This window comes from Ictidomys tridecemlineatus, chromosome 14 (genome assembly GCF_052094955.1).
Source record: "Ictidomys tridecemlineatus isolate mIctTri1 chromosome 14, mIctTri1.hap1, whole genome shotgun sequence".
NCBI classification, from domain to species: domain Eukaryota; kingdom Metazoa; phylum Chordata; class Mammalia; order Rodentia; family Sciuridae; genus Ictidomys; species Ictidomys tridecemlineatus.
The window spans coordinates 8,578,854-8,594,513 of record NC_135490.1 but is presented as its reverse complement, the minus strand read 5'-3'; the positions used below and the strand labels follow the sequence as shown (position 1 = coordinate 8,594,513).

Below are 15,660 nucleotides of genomic sequence, written 5' to 3'. Positions count from 1 at the left end.
AATAGAGTCACACAGAACAGGTGGCTATCCACTCCGTGTCAGGATGCGCCTCCTGCAGTGGTGCCAAACACTTACATCCTTCTGCCTGTGAAAGCCTATCTGCCCCACATCCATGTCAGCTGTTTTCTTCAGGTTAGACCACGGCGTATATACCACATTTACGTTGTTCATCTTGCAGCCTGCCAAGAGAGACTGTCTTCAACACGCAGGCAGGATGAGACTGAGCAAGGTACCCCCTCACCCATTGCAAACTGCCATTATCCAACCCAGGAAATGGCTTAGGATCAACAAGCCTCCCACTGTATCAAACCACAAAATGCTTTACAAAAACCACCCATAAAAGGCAAATGGTATTAAACAAAACACAACCATAAGTATTACCATGGTATACCATATATTTTATATACATACATTATATATATAAATAAAATGAGGTTAATGACTGTTTCAGTTTTTATTTCAGTCACTGAAAATCTAAGAAAATTCCATACACACACACACACACACACACATACTCCCTTCCCAATCCCTATCCCAGGATGTCCACATGCTAATCTCTAAAATCTTGTATGGCAATAGACTTTGTTGTATGATTAACAACCTTAAAATAGGGAGATTATCATGGATTATATGGGTGGTGCAATCTAGTTACATCATTCCTTCAAATCAGAGAAAGCAGTGATCAGAGAGGGAAAAGTGATATTGGCTTGGAATATGAGCAGCCTCTAGAAGATAGAAAAGGAAAGAGATTCCTTTTACTACACAAGGGTCCATGGATTAGATTCAAGGACTTTGGAAAACTTCCTAAAATAGACAGTAAAATTTATCATGTGTTTTTTTTTTTTTTTTTTTTTTGAGAGAAAAAGACCCAAGTAAGTTTCCTCAGATTCTCAAAGGAGTCCTTGAGTCAGTAAAGGTTAGGAAGCAATACAAAGACATGGCCTGGGATTCCAGAGACCTGGACTCTATCCTGACAGTACCACAACTAGTTGTGCCACTTTGAGAAAGTCCCCATAGCTTTCTGAATCTCATCTGAAAATAACACCACCACCTCCACCACAGGGTGCCCTCTACCCCAGCAGCTCTGAGAATCACAGGGGATTCGCTGGTCTGCTACTTTCCACCATCCTTCCACATCAGATAGCTGTGGACTTGACTTTACTGTTTAAATCCCTGTATTCATTGGAGAAAGCTAATGAACAGCACCTTACCAAGTGGTCAAAGTTAACATCACTGAAAATGGGGCAAAATAAAATCATGTTCTGCTTCACTGAAATGTGCAAAACTCTAATTGTTCAAAAATGCATACTATAATTTTACTCAAGAGGGTACATCAGACAAACCCAAACTCTGGGAAACTATAGAATATTTCTACTCATTAAAAGTCAAAGTATTGATAGAAAAAGAGGTACCTCCAGATTCAGAAATTTTTAAAAGAAGCTAGATAAAAGAACAGTAGTAGAACCACTGACAAAACTTACATATGAACTATATATCAGAAAACAGTTGTTTGTTTTCAGTACTGGGATTGAATTCAGGGCCTTGCACATGCTAGGCAACTGTCCTACCACTTAGCTATACCCCCAGCCCTTTTTTATTTTGAAGGGTCTCATTAAGTTGCCCAATCAGCCTTGAACTTCCAACCCTCCTGCCTCAGCCTTCTGAGTAACTGGGATTACAGGCGTGCAACACACCACACCCTGCCAGATAATAGTATGCTATCCATGTTAAATTCCCTGAATTTGATCACTGTAATGAAGTTACTTAAGATGATGTCCTTGGCCTGGCTTTCTCTCTTTCCCTCTCTCTCTCTTTCTTTTTGGTACCAGGATCGAACCTGGGTGTTTAACCACTGAGCCACATCTCTAGCCCTTTTAAATATTTTATTAGAGACAGGGTCTCATTGAGTTGCTTAGGGCCTTGGTATTTGCTGAGGCTGGCTTTTGAATCCATGACCCTACAGCCTCAGCCTCCTGAGTCGTTGGGATTATAGGAGTGTGCCACCACAGGTGGTAATGTCCTTGGTCTTAAGAGTTACATGTTGAAGGGTCATAATGTCTGTAAATTTCCTTCAGATGGCCCAGCTATAAAGTTGATGAGCTGAGTACAGTTGCACACACATGTAATCCCAGCAACTTGAGAGGCTGAGGCAAAAGAATCACAAGTTTGAGGCCAGCCTCAGCAACTTAGCAAGACTTCATCTTAAAATAAAATTAAAAGAGTTGGGAATATAGGTCAGTAATAGCATGCCCCTGGCTTCAACCAACAGTACCACCAAAATTAAAAAAAAAAAAAAATAGTTGATGACAAGAGTAATATACATAAAAATCAAATAAATATGCAAAATTTAAAACCTGGTGAATCTAGGTGAAGAGCATATGGGCTAGATATGTTTTCTGGTTGTATTTTTCTTGCAACTTTTCTGTAGTTTTGAAGATTTCTTTCAAAATAAAAAGTTAAAAAAAAAAAAAAGAATCTCCACGTGCAAGGCACGTGATACAAACATGGGTCAGACAATGGACCTGCCTTCTGAGACCCTAAAAAGGGGGAGATAAGTACATAAATAACTCTAAGGCTACCCAGAGCTGAAGAGGGGATAAGCATCACCACAAAGGTACCCAGAGCTCCAGGCTGACAAAAGACTCAAGTTGGTCAGCCTTAATGTGCAGAGCTCTGAGATCTTTGACAAATTTCTTATTACTCTGTAAGGTCAGTTCTCTCACCTGCAACATAAAAATGACATCATCAAGCTCAATAAGGTTGATAAATAATTTGTCAAGTTTCAGCACAGGGTCAGTCCTGTAACTAATACTCCATCAATGATTATATTATTTACTACACCTGCAGTGGGGGTCTTAAACCTTAGCTGGGATCTGCTGGTGTGACACTGAGGAAGACAGATGTCTACGGAGTGCAGAGGAAACAACAAAAGCAAAGGCAGGAGGGTAGAAAACAGCAACTAGGCTGGATGCCATCTTGAGCCTGGACTGAATTGTATAGGCAAGGGGAGTCACAAAAACTTTCTAACTTTTGGGAAGTTTTATCTGGTAAGATTTGCCAGGTGAGGGGCTGGGGATTTGGCTCAAGCGGTAGCGCGCTCGCCTCGCATGCGTGCGGCCCAGGTTCGATCCTCAGCACCACATACCAACAAAGATGTTGTGTCTGCCGAGAACTAAAAAATAAATATTAAAAATTCTCTATCTCTCTCTCCTCTCTCTCTCTTTAAAAAAAAAAAAAAAAAAAAAAAAAAAGATTTGCCAGGTGATACAGAATGAGCTGACCTATGGTTCTAGACCTAGAACTCAGAACAGATTAATTCTATAGTAACAAACAAGTTTAATCCCCACTCCCGTGGCAATTATCCAGGGAGGAAATATTGTAACTACACAGTATCACAAGTGGAATGTCCTCAGCAGATCTTATAGCAAAGACCATTTCTTCATTCCCTAGCAGAAATGAATTATGAAAGTGAGGTCCTGGGGCTTAGGTTCTTTCTCTGCTAGGTGAACTATCACCATGGAAGACTGAGGAGGAGACAGAAGAGTAATTCAGTGTCATGACCCTACCTTCCTTTGTTTTCTCTACAACTACTAAACTATAAAGATTCTAAGAAAAAAGAGGATGAACCAAGAATACGGAGTCCACAGAACGTTTTTGAACAAAGGGGCATCTGCTAGCCAGGGGCATGGGAAGGGACAAGAATTTGTGAAGAAGGTTGGAATAGAGGGAAAAAGGTAATGACTGTTTCAATTTTTATTTCAGTCAATGAAAATCCAAGAAAATTCCATTCTCATAAAAAATAGAATGTCCTCAAACTCATTATAATTTGTTGATTTATGGAGTTGAAATCAGTGGCTCCACAAGGAAGAAATTCTACCCTCTTTGGCCAAGAAGCTAATTTGTTATTAAGGTTGTCCAAGTTAAGATTCAAGAAACATAGACTCAGTGATGGGGAAGGGAGATGGTTGCACAGCTCTTGTCCTATAATCGCCATTCCCTGGTCCCTTTACAAGCTCTACAACTGCCCCATGTTTATCTTTTACCCGAACTGTATTCCTGTCCACATCGCTCAATTTCATATCAAACCAAAGTTACCTCTACCCTATTCCCTATCTAGGTATATGTCCCACACCTAAAATCTTATTAACTAGCTTAAACATTCTCAGTAAACCACCCTCTCCCAGCTCCCCCTCTTAACTGCAACCCTTACTCCAATAATCTTTTTTTGGGGGGGCGGGCGGCGAGAGGTCTTTACTATTACATTAAATTTTATATAGTAGAAATAAAACAAGTACCAAGCACAGTACTCCAGGCCATTCCTAAAACATTTAGGATAACTGTCCCCAACAGATGCTACAAAAAGCTTTGTAAAAATAGTGATATTCAGGGATCATTCCAGAATAACTAAGATTCTCTGGAGAGAAGAGATAATAAGATCAACTGACTTGGAGAAAGGAAAAAAATATGTAAGAGGAGGAGGAAAAAAAGAAAAAGTAGGAAAATATCATTTAGAGATTCTATTTCATAATCTAATGACAAATGATTAAAACAAATATCCACTTTAAAAATAAAGCCAAAAGACACATCTCTCTTGCTTAGCTATCAACATTACCAAATTTCCAAGTCTTTTTACAAATAATCTTAGGGGTAGGCAGATCCAGATGTCCTACTTTCTATTTAAGGTAAGGAAAAGAGCTGACTTGAAACAGTGAAAATTTGAAGGGCAGGGAGATAAACTTTTAGTTCTTTGACAGAGAGCAAAACTGCCACCCACTATAAAGATATAATCTGCTAGTCCTTTGATGCAAACCAAAGTCAACTGCATGTTCTCTAAGATGAAATCTATTTCAGACACAGAATGTCAATGCCAATTCAAAAAATACCTTAGGAAAACTGACCTTGAATGCTATTGGCCTTCACAAGGTGGGCACAGTCCATCAGCACTTCCTTTGGAATGTCTTCTATTTTCTCTCCCTGAAACACAAAAGTAATCAAATGGTCCATTCCCTTGCTTTTGACAGATACTACAGCACTTAAACAGTATTTCTGCCTTGCTTGCTAGGCTTGAGTTAATTACAAGTAGGGGCTCTTCAATTACATTACAGAACACTGAAAAGCAAAGTAAATTTTCTATGTCCATCATGGGAATATTTATTTAAATTAAGAGAAGATAGTAATATGGAAAAAATAAATCATAGTTATATCAAAACATTATCTGTAATTATATCTGAGTAATATCTGCTCTCTTCTTATTCTTCTGGAAACCGTGTGGAAAAAGATGCCTATTTTTTTAAATTATTATTATTATTTTTATTGGTTCTACTTAGTTGTACATGACAGCTGAATGCATTTCAATGCATTGTACACAAATGGAGCACAACATTTCAATTCTCTTTTTGTACATGGTATAGAGGTGCACCATTCGTGCAATCATACAAGTACCTAGGGGTAATGATGTCCACCTCATTCCACCATCTTTCTCATCCCCATAATTCCTCCCCACCCTCGCCTTTGCCCAATCCAAAGTTCCTCCGTTCTTCCCATGCCCCACCCCCATCACAAATCAGCATCTACTAACCAGAGAAAATATTTGGCCTTTAGTTTTTTGGGATTGGCTTCTTCACTTAGAATAATATTCTCCAACTCCATCCATTTACCTGCAAATGCCATAATTTTACTCTCCTTTAATGCTGAGTAATAATCCACTGTATATATATATATACTACAGTTTGCTATAAACATTGGTGTGGCTATGTCGCATGCTGATTTTAAGCCCTTAGGTATAGACCAAGGAGAGGGATAGCTGGGTTAAATGTTGGTTCCATTCCAAGTTTTCTGAGGAATCTCCACACTGCTTTCCAAAAGGGTTGCACCAATGTGCAGTCCCACCAGCAATGTATGAGTGTACCTTTTCCCCCAAATCCTCTCCAACACTTATTATTGCTTGCCATTCTGACTGGGGTGAGATGAGATCTCTCCACCTCAATGATTGTTTCCTTTGCTGAGGAGAGGCTTTTTAGTTTGAATCCATCCCATTTATTGATTCTTAATTTTATCTCTTGCACTTTTGGAGTCTTTTTAAGGAAGTTAGGACCTAATTTCATTTGCATTTCTCTAATTACTAATGATGTTGAATACTTTTTAATATATTTGTTGATCACTTGTATATATTCTTCAGAGAAGTGTCTGTTCAGTTCCTTAGCCTATTTATTGATTGGATTGTCTTTTTTTTTTTTTTTTTTTTGGTATTAAGTCTTTTGAGTTCTTCATATCCTGGAGAATAGTGCTCTACTGATGTGCGTGTGGTAAAAATTTGCTCCCCAAATGTAGGCTCTCTTCACCTCAATGATTGTTTCCTTTGCTGAGGAGAGGTTTTTTTTAGTTTGAATCCATCCCATTTATTGATTCTTGATTTTATTTTTTGTACTTTTGGAGTCTTTTTAAGGAAGTTAGGACCTAATCTGACATGATGGAGATTTGGGCCTACTTTTTCTTCTACAAGGCGCAGGGTCTCTGGCTAATTCCTATGTCCTTAATCCACTTTGAGTTTTGTGCACGGTGAAAAATAGAGGTTTAATTTCATTTTGCTACATACGGATTTCCAGTTTTCCTAGCACCATTTGTTGAAGGGGCTATCCTTTCTCCAATGTATGTTTTTAGCATCTTTGTCTAGTATGAGATAACTGTATTTATATGGGTTTGTCTCTGTGTACCATTCTGTACACAGAGAAAACATTCTAAAGGATGTTTGTACCATTTAAGGGCTGTAGTATCTGTCAGCAACAAGGAATTGACCATTTGATCACTTTTGTGTTTCAGGGAGAGAAAATAGAAGACACTCCAAAGGAATTCTGTACCATTCTATTCTGTATCATTGGTCTACATGTCTATTTTGGTACCAATACCTTGTTGTTTTTGTTACTACTGCTCTGTAGTACAGTTTAAGGTCTGGTATTGTGATGCCTTCTGCTTCACTTTTTTTTTGGGCTAAGGATTGCTTTGGCTATTCTGGGTCTCTTATTTTTCCAAATAAATTTCATGATTTTTTTTCTAGTTCTATGAAGAATGTCATTGGATTTTTTTTTAAAACATTTATTCTTTAGTTGTAGGTGCACACAATACCTTTATTTAATTACCTGGTGCCTCATGCATGCCAGGAGAGTGCTTTTCCTCTGAGCCATAACCCCAGCCCCGTCATTGGGATTTTAATAGGAATTGCAGTAAATCTGTATAACAGTTTTAGTAGTGTGACCATTTTGACAATATAAATTCTGCCTATCCAAAAGCATGGGAGATCTTTCCATCTTCTAAGGTCTTCCTCAATTTCCTTCTTTAGTGTTCTGTAGTTTTAATTGTAGAGGTCTTCCACCTCTTTTGTTAGATTGATTCCCAAGCATTTTATATTTTTTGAGGCTATTTTCAATGAGGTAGTTTTCCTAATTTCTCTTTCAGTAGATTCTTCATTTATGTATAGAAATACATTTGATTTATGGTATTGATTTCATATCCTGCTACTTTGCTGAATTCATTTATTAGTTCTAGAAGTTTACTGGTGAAATTTCTTGGATATTCTAAATACAGAATCATGTCATCGGCAAATAGTGATAGTTTCAGTTTTTCTTTTTTTATACGTATCCCTTTAATTTCTGTTGTCTGATTGCTCTGGCGATGGTGCCTATTTTTGACTACCCAAACTCTTGCTGGTTGAATGAAGTCCCTATAATTCCTCTGAAAAAGATAACTGAAGAGTTCTTGTGGGTTTTCTAACCCCAAACATAATTAGGAACAAAACGTCTGTGCTAGAACTTAGCCACTCACTGTGAAAGAGAAGTAACACAGATAAGATCAATCCTTTTTCTCTACAAAACCTATATTAAATTAAAGAGCAATTCAAGATAGCAAAAATATGTCCAAGGTAAGAGTAAATGGATATCAGTTCAGTACTGGCTCCTATTTGGTATGAGATTACAGAAACACCTGTTTGAGAATGAATGTTTCACCTAACTAAATATAGAGATAAATTAAACTACTTCCATTATGTTACTCAAACTTTCATTTCATTTTATTTTATTTTTTATTTTTGGCCCTAGGGATAGAACCAGGGGTGCTTTACCATGAAGTTACACCCCCAGTCCTTTTTACTTTTTAAGATAGGGTCTCACTAAGTTATCCAGGCTGGCCTAGAACTTGCAATCTTCCTGAGTTGCTAGGATTACACGTGTGAGCCATCAAACTTGGCAAATTTTTTTCATTTTAATTGTTTTAAATGGGAACTTCTTAAACATATAAATTTTGGCCCAGAGTAAGTAATCTAATTTTGTCACTACTTTCAAGCACATCTCATTCCATTACAAGACCATTTAAATACAGGATTTTGCAATAATATCTTAGTAACTCAGTATCTTCATCATTAATACTGACCATTATACTGGGTTATAATAACATTAATTAAATACACAGACATTTACTCCATGATTTTTTTTAAAAAAGCTGCCATTTAGAGTGCCCACTATGTTCCAGGTACAGTAAATAGTCCTGTGAAATATCCTCACCCTGCCAATGAAGAGAATGAATCTTAGTGAAGTTAAGTAGCAAGGCCAAGGCCCATTATGTCTGGTAGGTGATGGAGCTGAGAGACGATACTGTTTAAAGCTACACTCTAAAACCAAACCCCAGGCTTGGGTTGCTTATAGAGTTCTAGCAGCACCATACAGTTCCTTGGTCCTTGATGTCAAGCTATGACCCAATATGTTTCCTTACTATCTGTGGCTGTCGCTATTCCTAAAAAGTCATCTCCTATCTTTATTTTGCTACTTCCAATATTATATGAACAAAAAAGGGCTGAGGTAGTGGTACAGCGTTCGCCTAGCATGTGCAAGGCCCTGGGTTCGATCCTTAGCACCTCATAAAAAATAAATAAGTAAAATAAAGGTACTAACTACAACTAAAAAATAAATATTAAATAATAATATGAACAAAAAGAAAAAAATCATCCAATTTAGCACTCTGCATAAAGTCAGAGGAAGTGAGCTCAAAGGTGAAGTGAGCTCAAAGGTAAAGTCACAGGAAGTGAGCTCAAAGGTCCAAGTACTTTCAATATGTGAAGGCCAGAATTTTGATGGTAGGTTTTGTGCCATCAGTTAATGGAGAAACCTCTAGGTAGGTGAGCTTTTTCTGTGTGAGACTATAAAAGAGCATTGCTGAATATCCATGATTCAAGGTATGGGTTGAATTCAATTAAATCTAACAAAAAAAAAAAAACAACAACAACAATGAATGCATATAGTGTTTCGCATATGACATGAGACATTCTAAGTGCTTTAAGACAGACTGGGCCATTTAGTCCCCATAATGATTCAACAAGTTGGCCCCTCTCACAATGGAGGAAATAGGCAGTCAAGTAATGTGCTCAAAGTCACAAGGTTAGTAAGCTGTAGAGCCAGTATTCAAATCCAGCACTTCGACTCTGGCTGGGTTGCAACCACTTAGCCTTGTACATCTCCAATACATATTTGGTATCTACCAAGTACCAGGAACTAATCAGTCCTCAAAAAATCAATAATGCTAGGCACAGTGGTGCATACCCATAATCCCAGTGATTCAGGAGGCTGAGATAGAGGATCGAGGCCAGCCTCAGCAATTCAGTGAGACCCTAAGCAACTTAGAGAAAACCTGCCTTGAAATAATAGAGGCTGGAACGTGGCTCACGTTAAGCACCCCTGGATTCAATCTCTGGTACCAATAAAACAAACAAACAAAAAAATCAACAGTACAAGTAAAAATTGGGCACAAGTTTAACCCTGCTATAAATTCAGAAGTTAGTATTTTAGCCATCGTGTACTTATTAAAATAGGGTTTATATATACATATTTTGTTGTTGTTGTTATAAAACCTAAAAAGTTTTTGGAAAAAAACTATGGATAGCAAACAGCATTTTAAACTAGCACAATACTCTGAAGGCCATTTAGCAAAAAGGAGTTTACTGAAATATATATATCTTTTGACCCAATATTTCCATTTCTAAAAATTAATCTAAGAAACTAATTCAGAAGAAGAACAGAAAGTAACTCATATAAAGGTAGTTCTTATTAGGAATTCATAATGCTGACAAATTGAAAATAACTATGTTCTGATAAAGATTTCTTATTAATTGTGGCATATGATCAATGCCATGTAGCCAGTCAGAATAATAAACATGAAAAATAATACAGAAACATGAAAAGGTCCATAAGCTATCACTTAAAAAGTAATACAATCAGCCAGGAAAAGCCAGGATAGATTCAGATTGAGGAAAAAAAGAGAAGGACATCACATTACTGGAAGGGTGGCAGAAAAAAAAGCAATTTATATGTAACTTAGGAAAGCAATGTTCTGATGAAAACCACTGGACAAAAAGACAAAACTATCTGCACACCGAATACTCTAGCAGATAGTGTTGTTTCTCAAGTGGATGGATATAGGTTAGCAATTCTGAAACCAGCTATGCATATACTGGAGTCAAATGAATACGTGGAAAGGAGGCTTCTCACTGCTGCAGATAAGCGTGTGGGGAAGGCTAGAATGAGCCCAGATTAGTCACAGGAAGCAATATGTGTTCAGGTTTACCTTAACATGGACATGATGAAGAGATAGAAAAACGATGATAGCAGATACGAGTACATACATGGGTTCACGGACAGACATTTCCTAGTTCTGTCAGTTGGGAGGAGCTACAGCAACAACACTCTAGAAGCAACAGGCACACCCGGAGCCCAGATCTTCATTTTGAAATATCATTCACCAAGAAAAGGAACCAAGGTTCCTTGTAGAAATAGCTGATTGTACATCCGGGGCAGGAATAATACAAGATGTGCCTGCAGCATCTCATAGGGACAAAAGGTAAGGAAGTGCTCAAAATGGGGAGCTAAGCAGGCACATCATGGGCAACAGTAACACAGCACCAAAACATAACCCAATGTATAAAAGAAACAAGAGTCCACACTGATGCAAATAAATGGGGGAAAAGACAAATCTTCCTTCCAGAACTCCAAATAAAATATGTAGATGCTCTGTATTCTAGAAAGTGAAACTTAATTCTTTCCCTTGCCCCATTGAGTAGGAGTTGGGTTTAGTGCATTGCTAGAAATGGGGAGAAAAGCAGCTTCACAGTGGAGCAATCTGGCATACACTACCCTGGCAGGTAACTGAGACTCACAGGATCAGTGATGAATCATGTCAGTGAGTACACCCCCTGATGTAATTAATGAGCAGAGCAACTCCTTCTGTGGTTCTCTTACCCCAAACCCATTACCTCAGTCTAGTCATGAGAAAAACATCAGAAAACTCAGATCAAGTGAGATTCTACAGAATCCCTGATCAAACTGTCAAGGTCATGAAAAATAGGTAAAGAGTGAGAAAATATCACAAACCAGGAGACAGAGCAGATGTGACTACTAAATGCAATGTAGTACCCTAGACTGGATCCTGGAACATGAAAACAACATTAACAGAAAAATTGATGAAGTTCAAATAGAGTCCAGAGTTGAGCTAATAGTAATATATCAAGGTTGGCTTCTTAATTTTGACAAATATACCTTGGTAATACAAGATGGAAATGATAAGGAAAACTATATGGGAACTCGCTATACTATGTTCACAACTGTCCAATAAACCTAAAATTACTCCAAAGTGAAAAGTTGGGAAATATACATGTATACATATGTGGATGTATATACCCTGTGATTCAACTATTCGAAATATGTGAATATTTGGAATATTCATATATCCATTTCCATGAATGAGTGGAAAAATAGTGTACTATATTACTAGGGAACATTAAATCTCTTTTCTTTTATATTATAAGGCAAAAGAATCACATGAGCCTGAGAAAAAGAAACCACTGGAGCAGACAGAAAGTCTGGTGGTATCCAACTAACAGAAAGAGCTTGCAAAGTGGACACTCAACACACCTGAACCATCAGGACAAGGCAATGCTTCTACATGGGAAATATGTAGTATGGCCCCTTCACAGTCTCAGAAATCACCTAGAATTTTCCAGTAATTTTCTGAGTCATAGGGAAGGCCTAGATTGTGAAACATTTATTATTTCAACTAACTTAACAGCAGAAAAAGAATAAAGAATAAGATATGATGCTTAACACTGAAGAAAAAGTAATGAATCCATGTTTAAATTCAGTTACCTTATGTAATCGAAGGTATACGTGAGCTGAAGAGAGTTTGTCCACATGAAACCTACAAAGAATGAAAATCACTTTTAGCAAGAGATATGAGATAACCATCTCCTTGGTCACTTGCATTTAAAGCATTCCATTCCCAAACTGTATTCACTCAGGGCCTACCACAGACCATGGGAGTTATGCCACCGTGTGTGGTTAAGTGCCAAGACGAGTAAGATAATAAATATTAAATGCCCTGAGAAAAGTGATTCTTCAAGTGATAAAAAGAGCTTTCTGTGATCAAAGTGTTCATGGAAGAAATAAGATTTGGCTGGCCCCTGACTGAAGCACACACAGGACTAAAAGGAAAAACAGAAAAAGAAATTGCAGATGAGAAGAGAAGGGAATGACAGAAGTTGCTGAGACTCCAATGTTGCCAGCCTGGGAGATCTGCAGGACCACACACTGGATTAGCCTGGAGCATTCTGAGTTTCAAACAATGACAAAACAGCCACAAGTGAATGTCAAGTACAGATTTGGGAAAATTAGGTAAAGTCGGTAAGCTCAGATTAACAAATTCATCCAGCCCTATACTCCGACAATGACACTAACATGTGTCCTCAGGATGAACACTGTCTTTATGGCATTGTCTAAAAAACATTCAGGATATCTCTAATCCCAGTGTCATAAATCAATCTTTCATTAAGGCTCTAAAATCCATCAATTTAATTAAATTCTTTAAAACTGATGTGACATTTCAGGATATTGTATTTTTCAAGTTTATAAGTCAACAATGTCAACTCTCTCTTTACAACACCCAGAGAAGCCTCCAAAGTCCTAATGTCAAACAATAAACAAGATAATGCATGATTATATTTTGTGATTCTGTTAACTTTTGTCCTTACTTTTCCACAGTTATTGTTCAATAAAACCTATCATTAAATCCCATTTTATATTTTGCTAGACATTTTCTTAGCATCAATTTTTTTTGGGGGGGGGGGAAGAAAGGTACCAGGGATTGAACTCAGGGACATTCAACCAATTAAGCCACATCTCCAGCCCTATTTTGTATATTATCTAGGGACAGGGTCTCAATGAGTTGCTTAGCGCTTCGTCATTGCTGAGGCTGGCTTTGAACTCGCGATCCTCCTGCCTCAACCTCCTGAGCTACTGGGATTACAGGCGCGGGCCACCGCACCTGGTTACCTCCTCATCTTCTTTCAGAATCCTAGAAAAATCTGCACTACTAACCAAGTCCAACTGAGAATCACCTTCTCCCATTCTAACAGTCAACAGCTTTTAAGCCAGTTCTCTATTTACAATTCCTTCCTATATACTCAAAATAGCTAGGTTGTTTTCTGATTTTTCTTCTTCTTCTTCTTCTTTTTTTTTTTTTTGGTGGTGCTGGGGATTGAACCCAGGCCTTGTGCATTCAAGGGAAGCACTATACCAACTGAGCTATATCCCCAGCCCTTGTTTTCTGATTTTTCTTTAAAGTCTCTGATGTGAAATTTTGCCAAAAGAAATACCCGAACAATTCAATATATAGTTATTAAGTTCACACATAATAGTCAAAGTACCAAAAAACACAGAGGAGTATCACAGCCAATATATACCAGTTTCAGATTTGTACATAGCAAGTGTACTGCTACAAAGGGTGGGGGAGTAGTCAGAACTTTGGGGCTTTGATGAAATGTTGGAGGGGGGGATTATTTTAAGCAAGTTTTCTTTAAAATTCCTTCCCAAATGCTCACTAAGTTTAAATTATGCCCACTAGTTCCTCTTCATATCTTCCTGTTCCTGATTAATTCCTGCTGCCCTTTACCAAATACAGACTAGAAATTTCACTAAGAGAGTATCAATAACTCAAGGGAACATAGATGCAAAGCCCCACAAGTGAGGACACTAAATTCCTTAGTGAGGTCTGTGAAAACCCTGCTCATTAGGCATTCTGGAGGCAGTAAATGCACACTGTTTCTATTTTTCTCATTTAAAATATAATCTAGTTCCATTCTCACTTAATCCTAGGAAAATTCTTTGCTTAAAGGAATTCAGGAGGTTTTCTGGAATAGATTCAGATATCGACAGCCACAGAGGTAAAGTTGCAAATATTTCATCAAAGTGAACCAGTGTTAAAATCTACCCAGCAAGGTAGAGCAACACAGAATCACTCTTGGCACTCCGTAGAAGACTGCCAGGCTGACATGAATTGGAATGGGTCTTGAGTTTGGGGCCTATTTCAACTCACATCAGTTCTCAAAGAACTTACGAAAATAAAAGTCAGTCATGTCTAACCATAGTCACTAACCTCTAGACTATTAAAGAGGGTCAAAACAGGACTCTAGGAATCTATAGACACCAATTTGACACACACAAACCTTGATGAAATTAAAAATTCAAGTCATAATTTATTGAGTGTCAGCTGTAAATTCCTCTTCCACTTGAAATGACTTTTATGCTGCAACTGAACCTATAACATTTTTATGCTGATATTTATGTCTCAAAGTTGATATGCTAAAAATGTATAGCAGGTAAGCTATCTAACAGGATAGTCATTCTAATTTTCTTGAGAGAATCTGGAGATCTTGGAGCTTTAAGGACAACAGAAACTATTCCAGCTGGGGGGGACAGGGCAGAGGTGCTCAGAGAAGAGATAAGAAGAAACTGGTTATTGGGCAGAAACATCTGGGGGGAATCACTTCTAGAAGGGCAGAGACCTAGTCAATTAGGAAGTCAACAAATATCTACTAAATGTTAGAACCTATGCTCTGTATTGGGGACACAGCAGTTAACAAAGCAGGTAGATTGCTGTCTTCATGGAGCTCAGTCTAGGGTCCTTGGAAGGTAGGCAATACTCAACCTAAAAGTTCTCAGCAGAGTAAACCACCCACCTGAGGTAAGGGGGCACTAAGCAGAGTCTAACCTGATGACACATCTGAGTTCAGATAACAGGACATTGTGCTGGGATAGATTTTCCTTTTAAGTCTTTAAAATTTCTCATGGTCCTTGGACTTCTTGGATCCTTGGTATGGATTTTATAGAAAGTAGATAGAAGGACATGTCCCCTGGGGATATGAACTGGCCTCTTCATGAAGCCAGAGAGAAAACCCTCCAGGGAGTCCCTACACACAGGCAGGGATGTGAGCATAGCCACATCTGGGGGCGGCTTTAGTTTTTAGACTCTATGCAATATTTCTGTTGTTAAATACTCAATGCTATATACCTTATTAAAAATTCAGCCAGGCATGGTGGTGCTACAATCCCAGAGGCTTGGGAGGCTGAAACAGGAGGATTATAGCCTCAGCAATTTAGCAAGGGCCTAAGTAACTTAGCAAGACCATCTCAAAATAAAACATAAAAAGGGCTAGGAATGTGGCTCAGTAGTTAAATGTCCCTAAATTTAACTCCAGGTACCAAATAAATAAATAAATAAACTCTTCTACAACACTGGAGCTTAAATGCTATCACTCTAAGGAATTAAATGAAGAGTCTAAGCTTACATTTA

At 38.0% G+C, this 15,660-nt stretch overlaps 1 protein-coding gene across 8 annotated transcripts in view; it reads right to left on the bottom strand.

Annotated features, from left to right (window-relative positions):
- Ccdc25 (coiled-coil domain containing 25) overlaps positions 1–15,660 on the bottom strand; it is a 39,887-nt gene that overhangs the window by 13,106 nt on the left and 11,121 nt on the right. For 3 of the 8 annotated variants that reach the window (XM_005337245.5, XM_021734498.3, XM_013363730.4), the window contains 3 exons: positions 12,180–12,231; positions 4,899–4,974; positions 76–179 (listed from right to left, as the gene is read on the bottom strand). In XM_005337245.5, the coding sequence (XP_005337302.2) occupies positions 76–179; positions 4,899–4,974; positions 12,180–12,231 (232 nt within the window). Of the gene's footprint in view, positions 1–75; positions 180–4,898; positions 4,975–5,578; positions 5,599–12,179; positions 12,232–15,660 lie in introns of those variants that run through there. The other 5 variants (XM_021734501.3, XM_078030842.1, XM_040292417.2 and 2 more) reach the window with 3 other exon arrangements.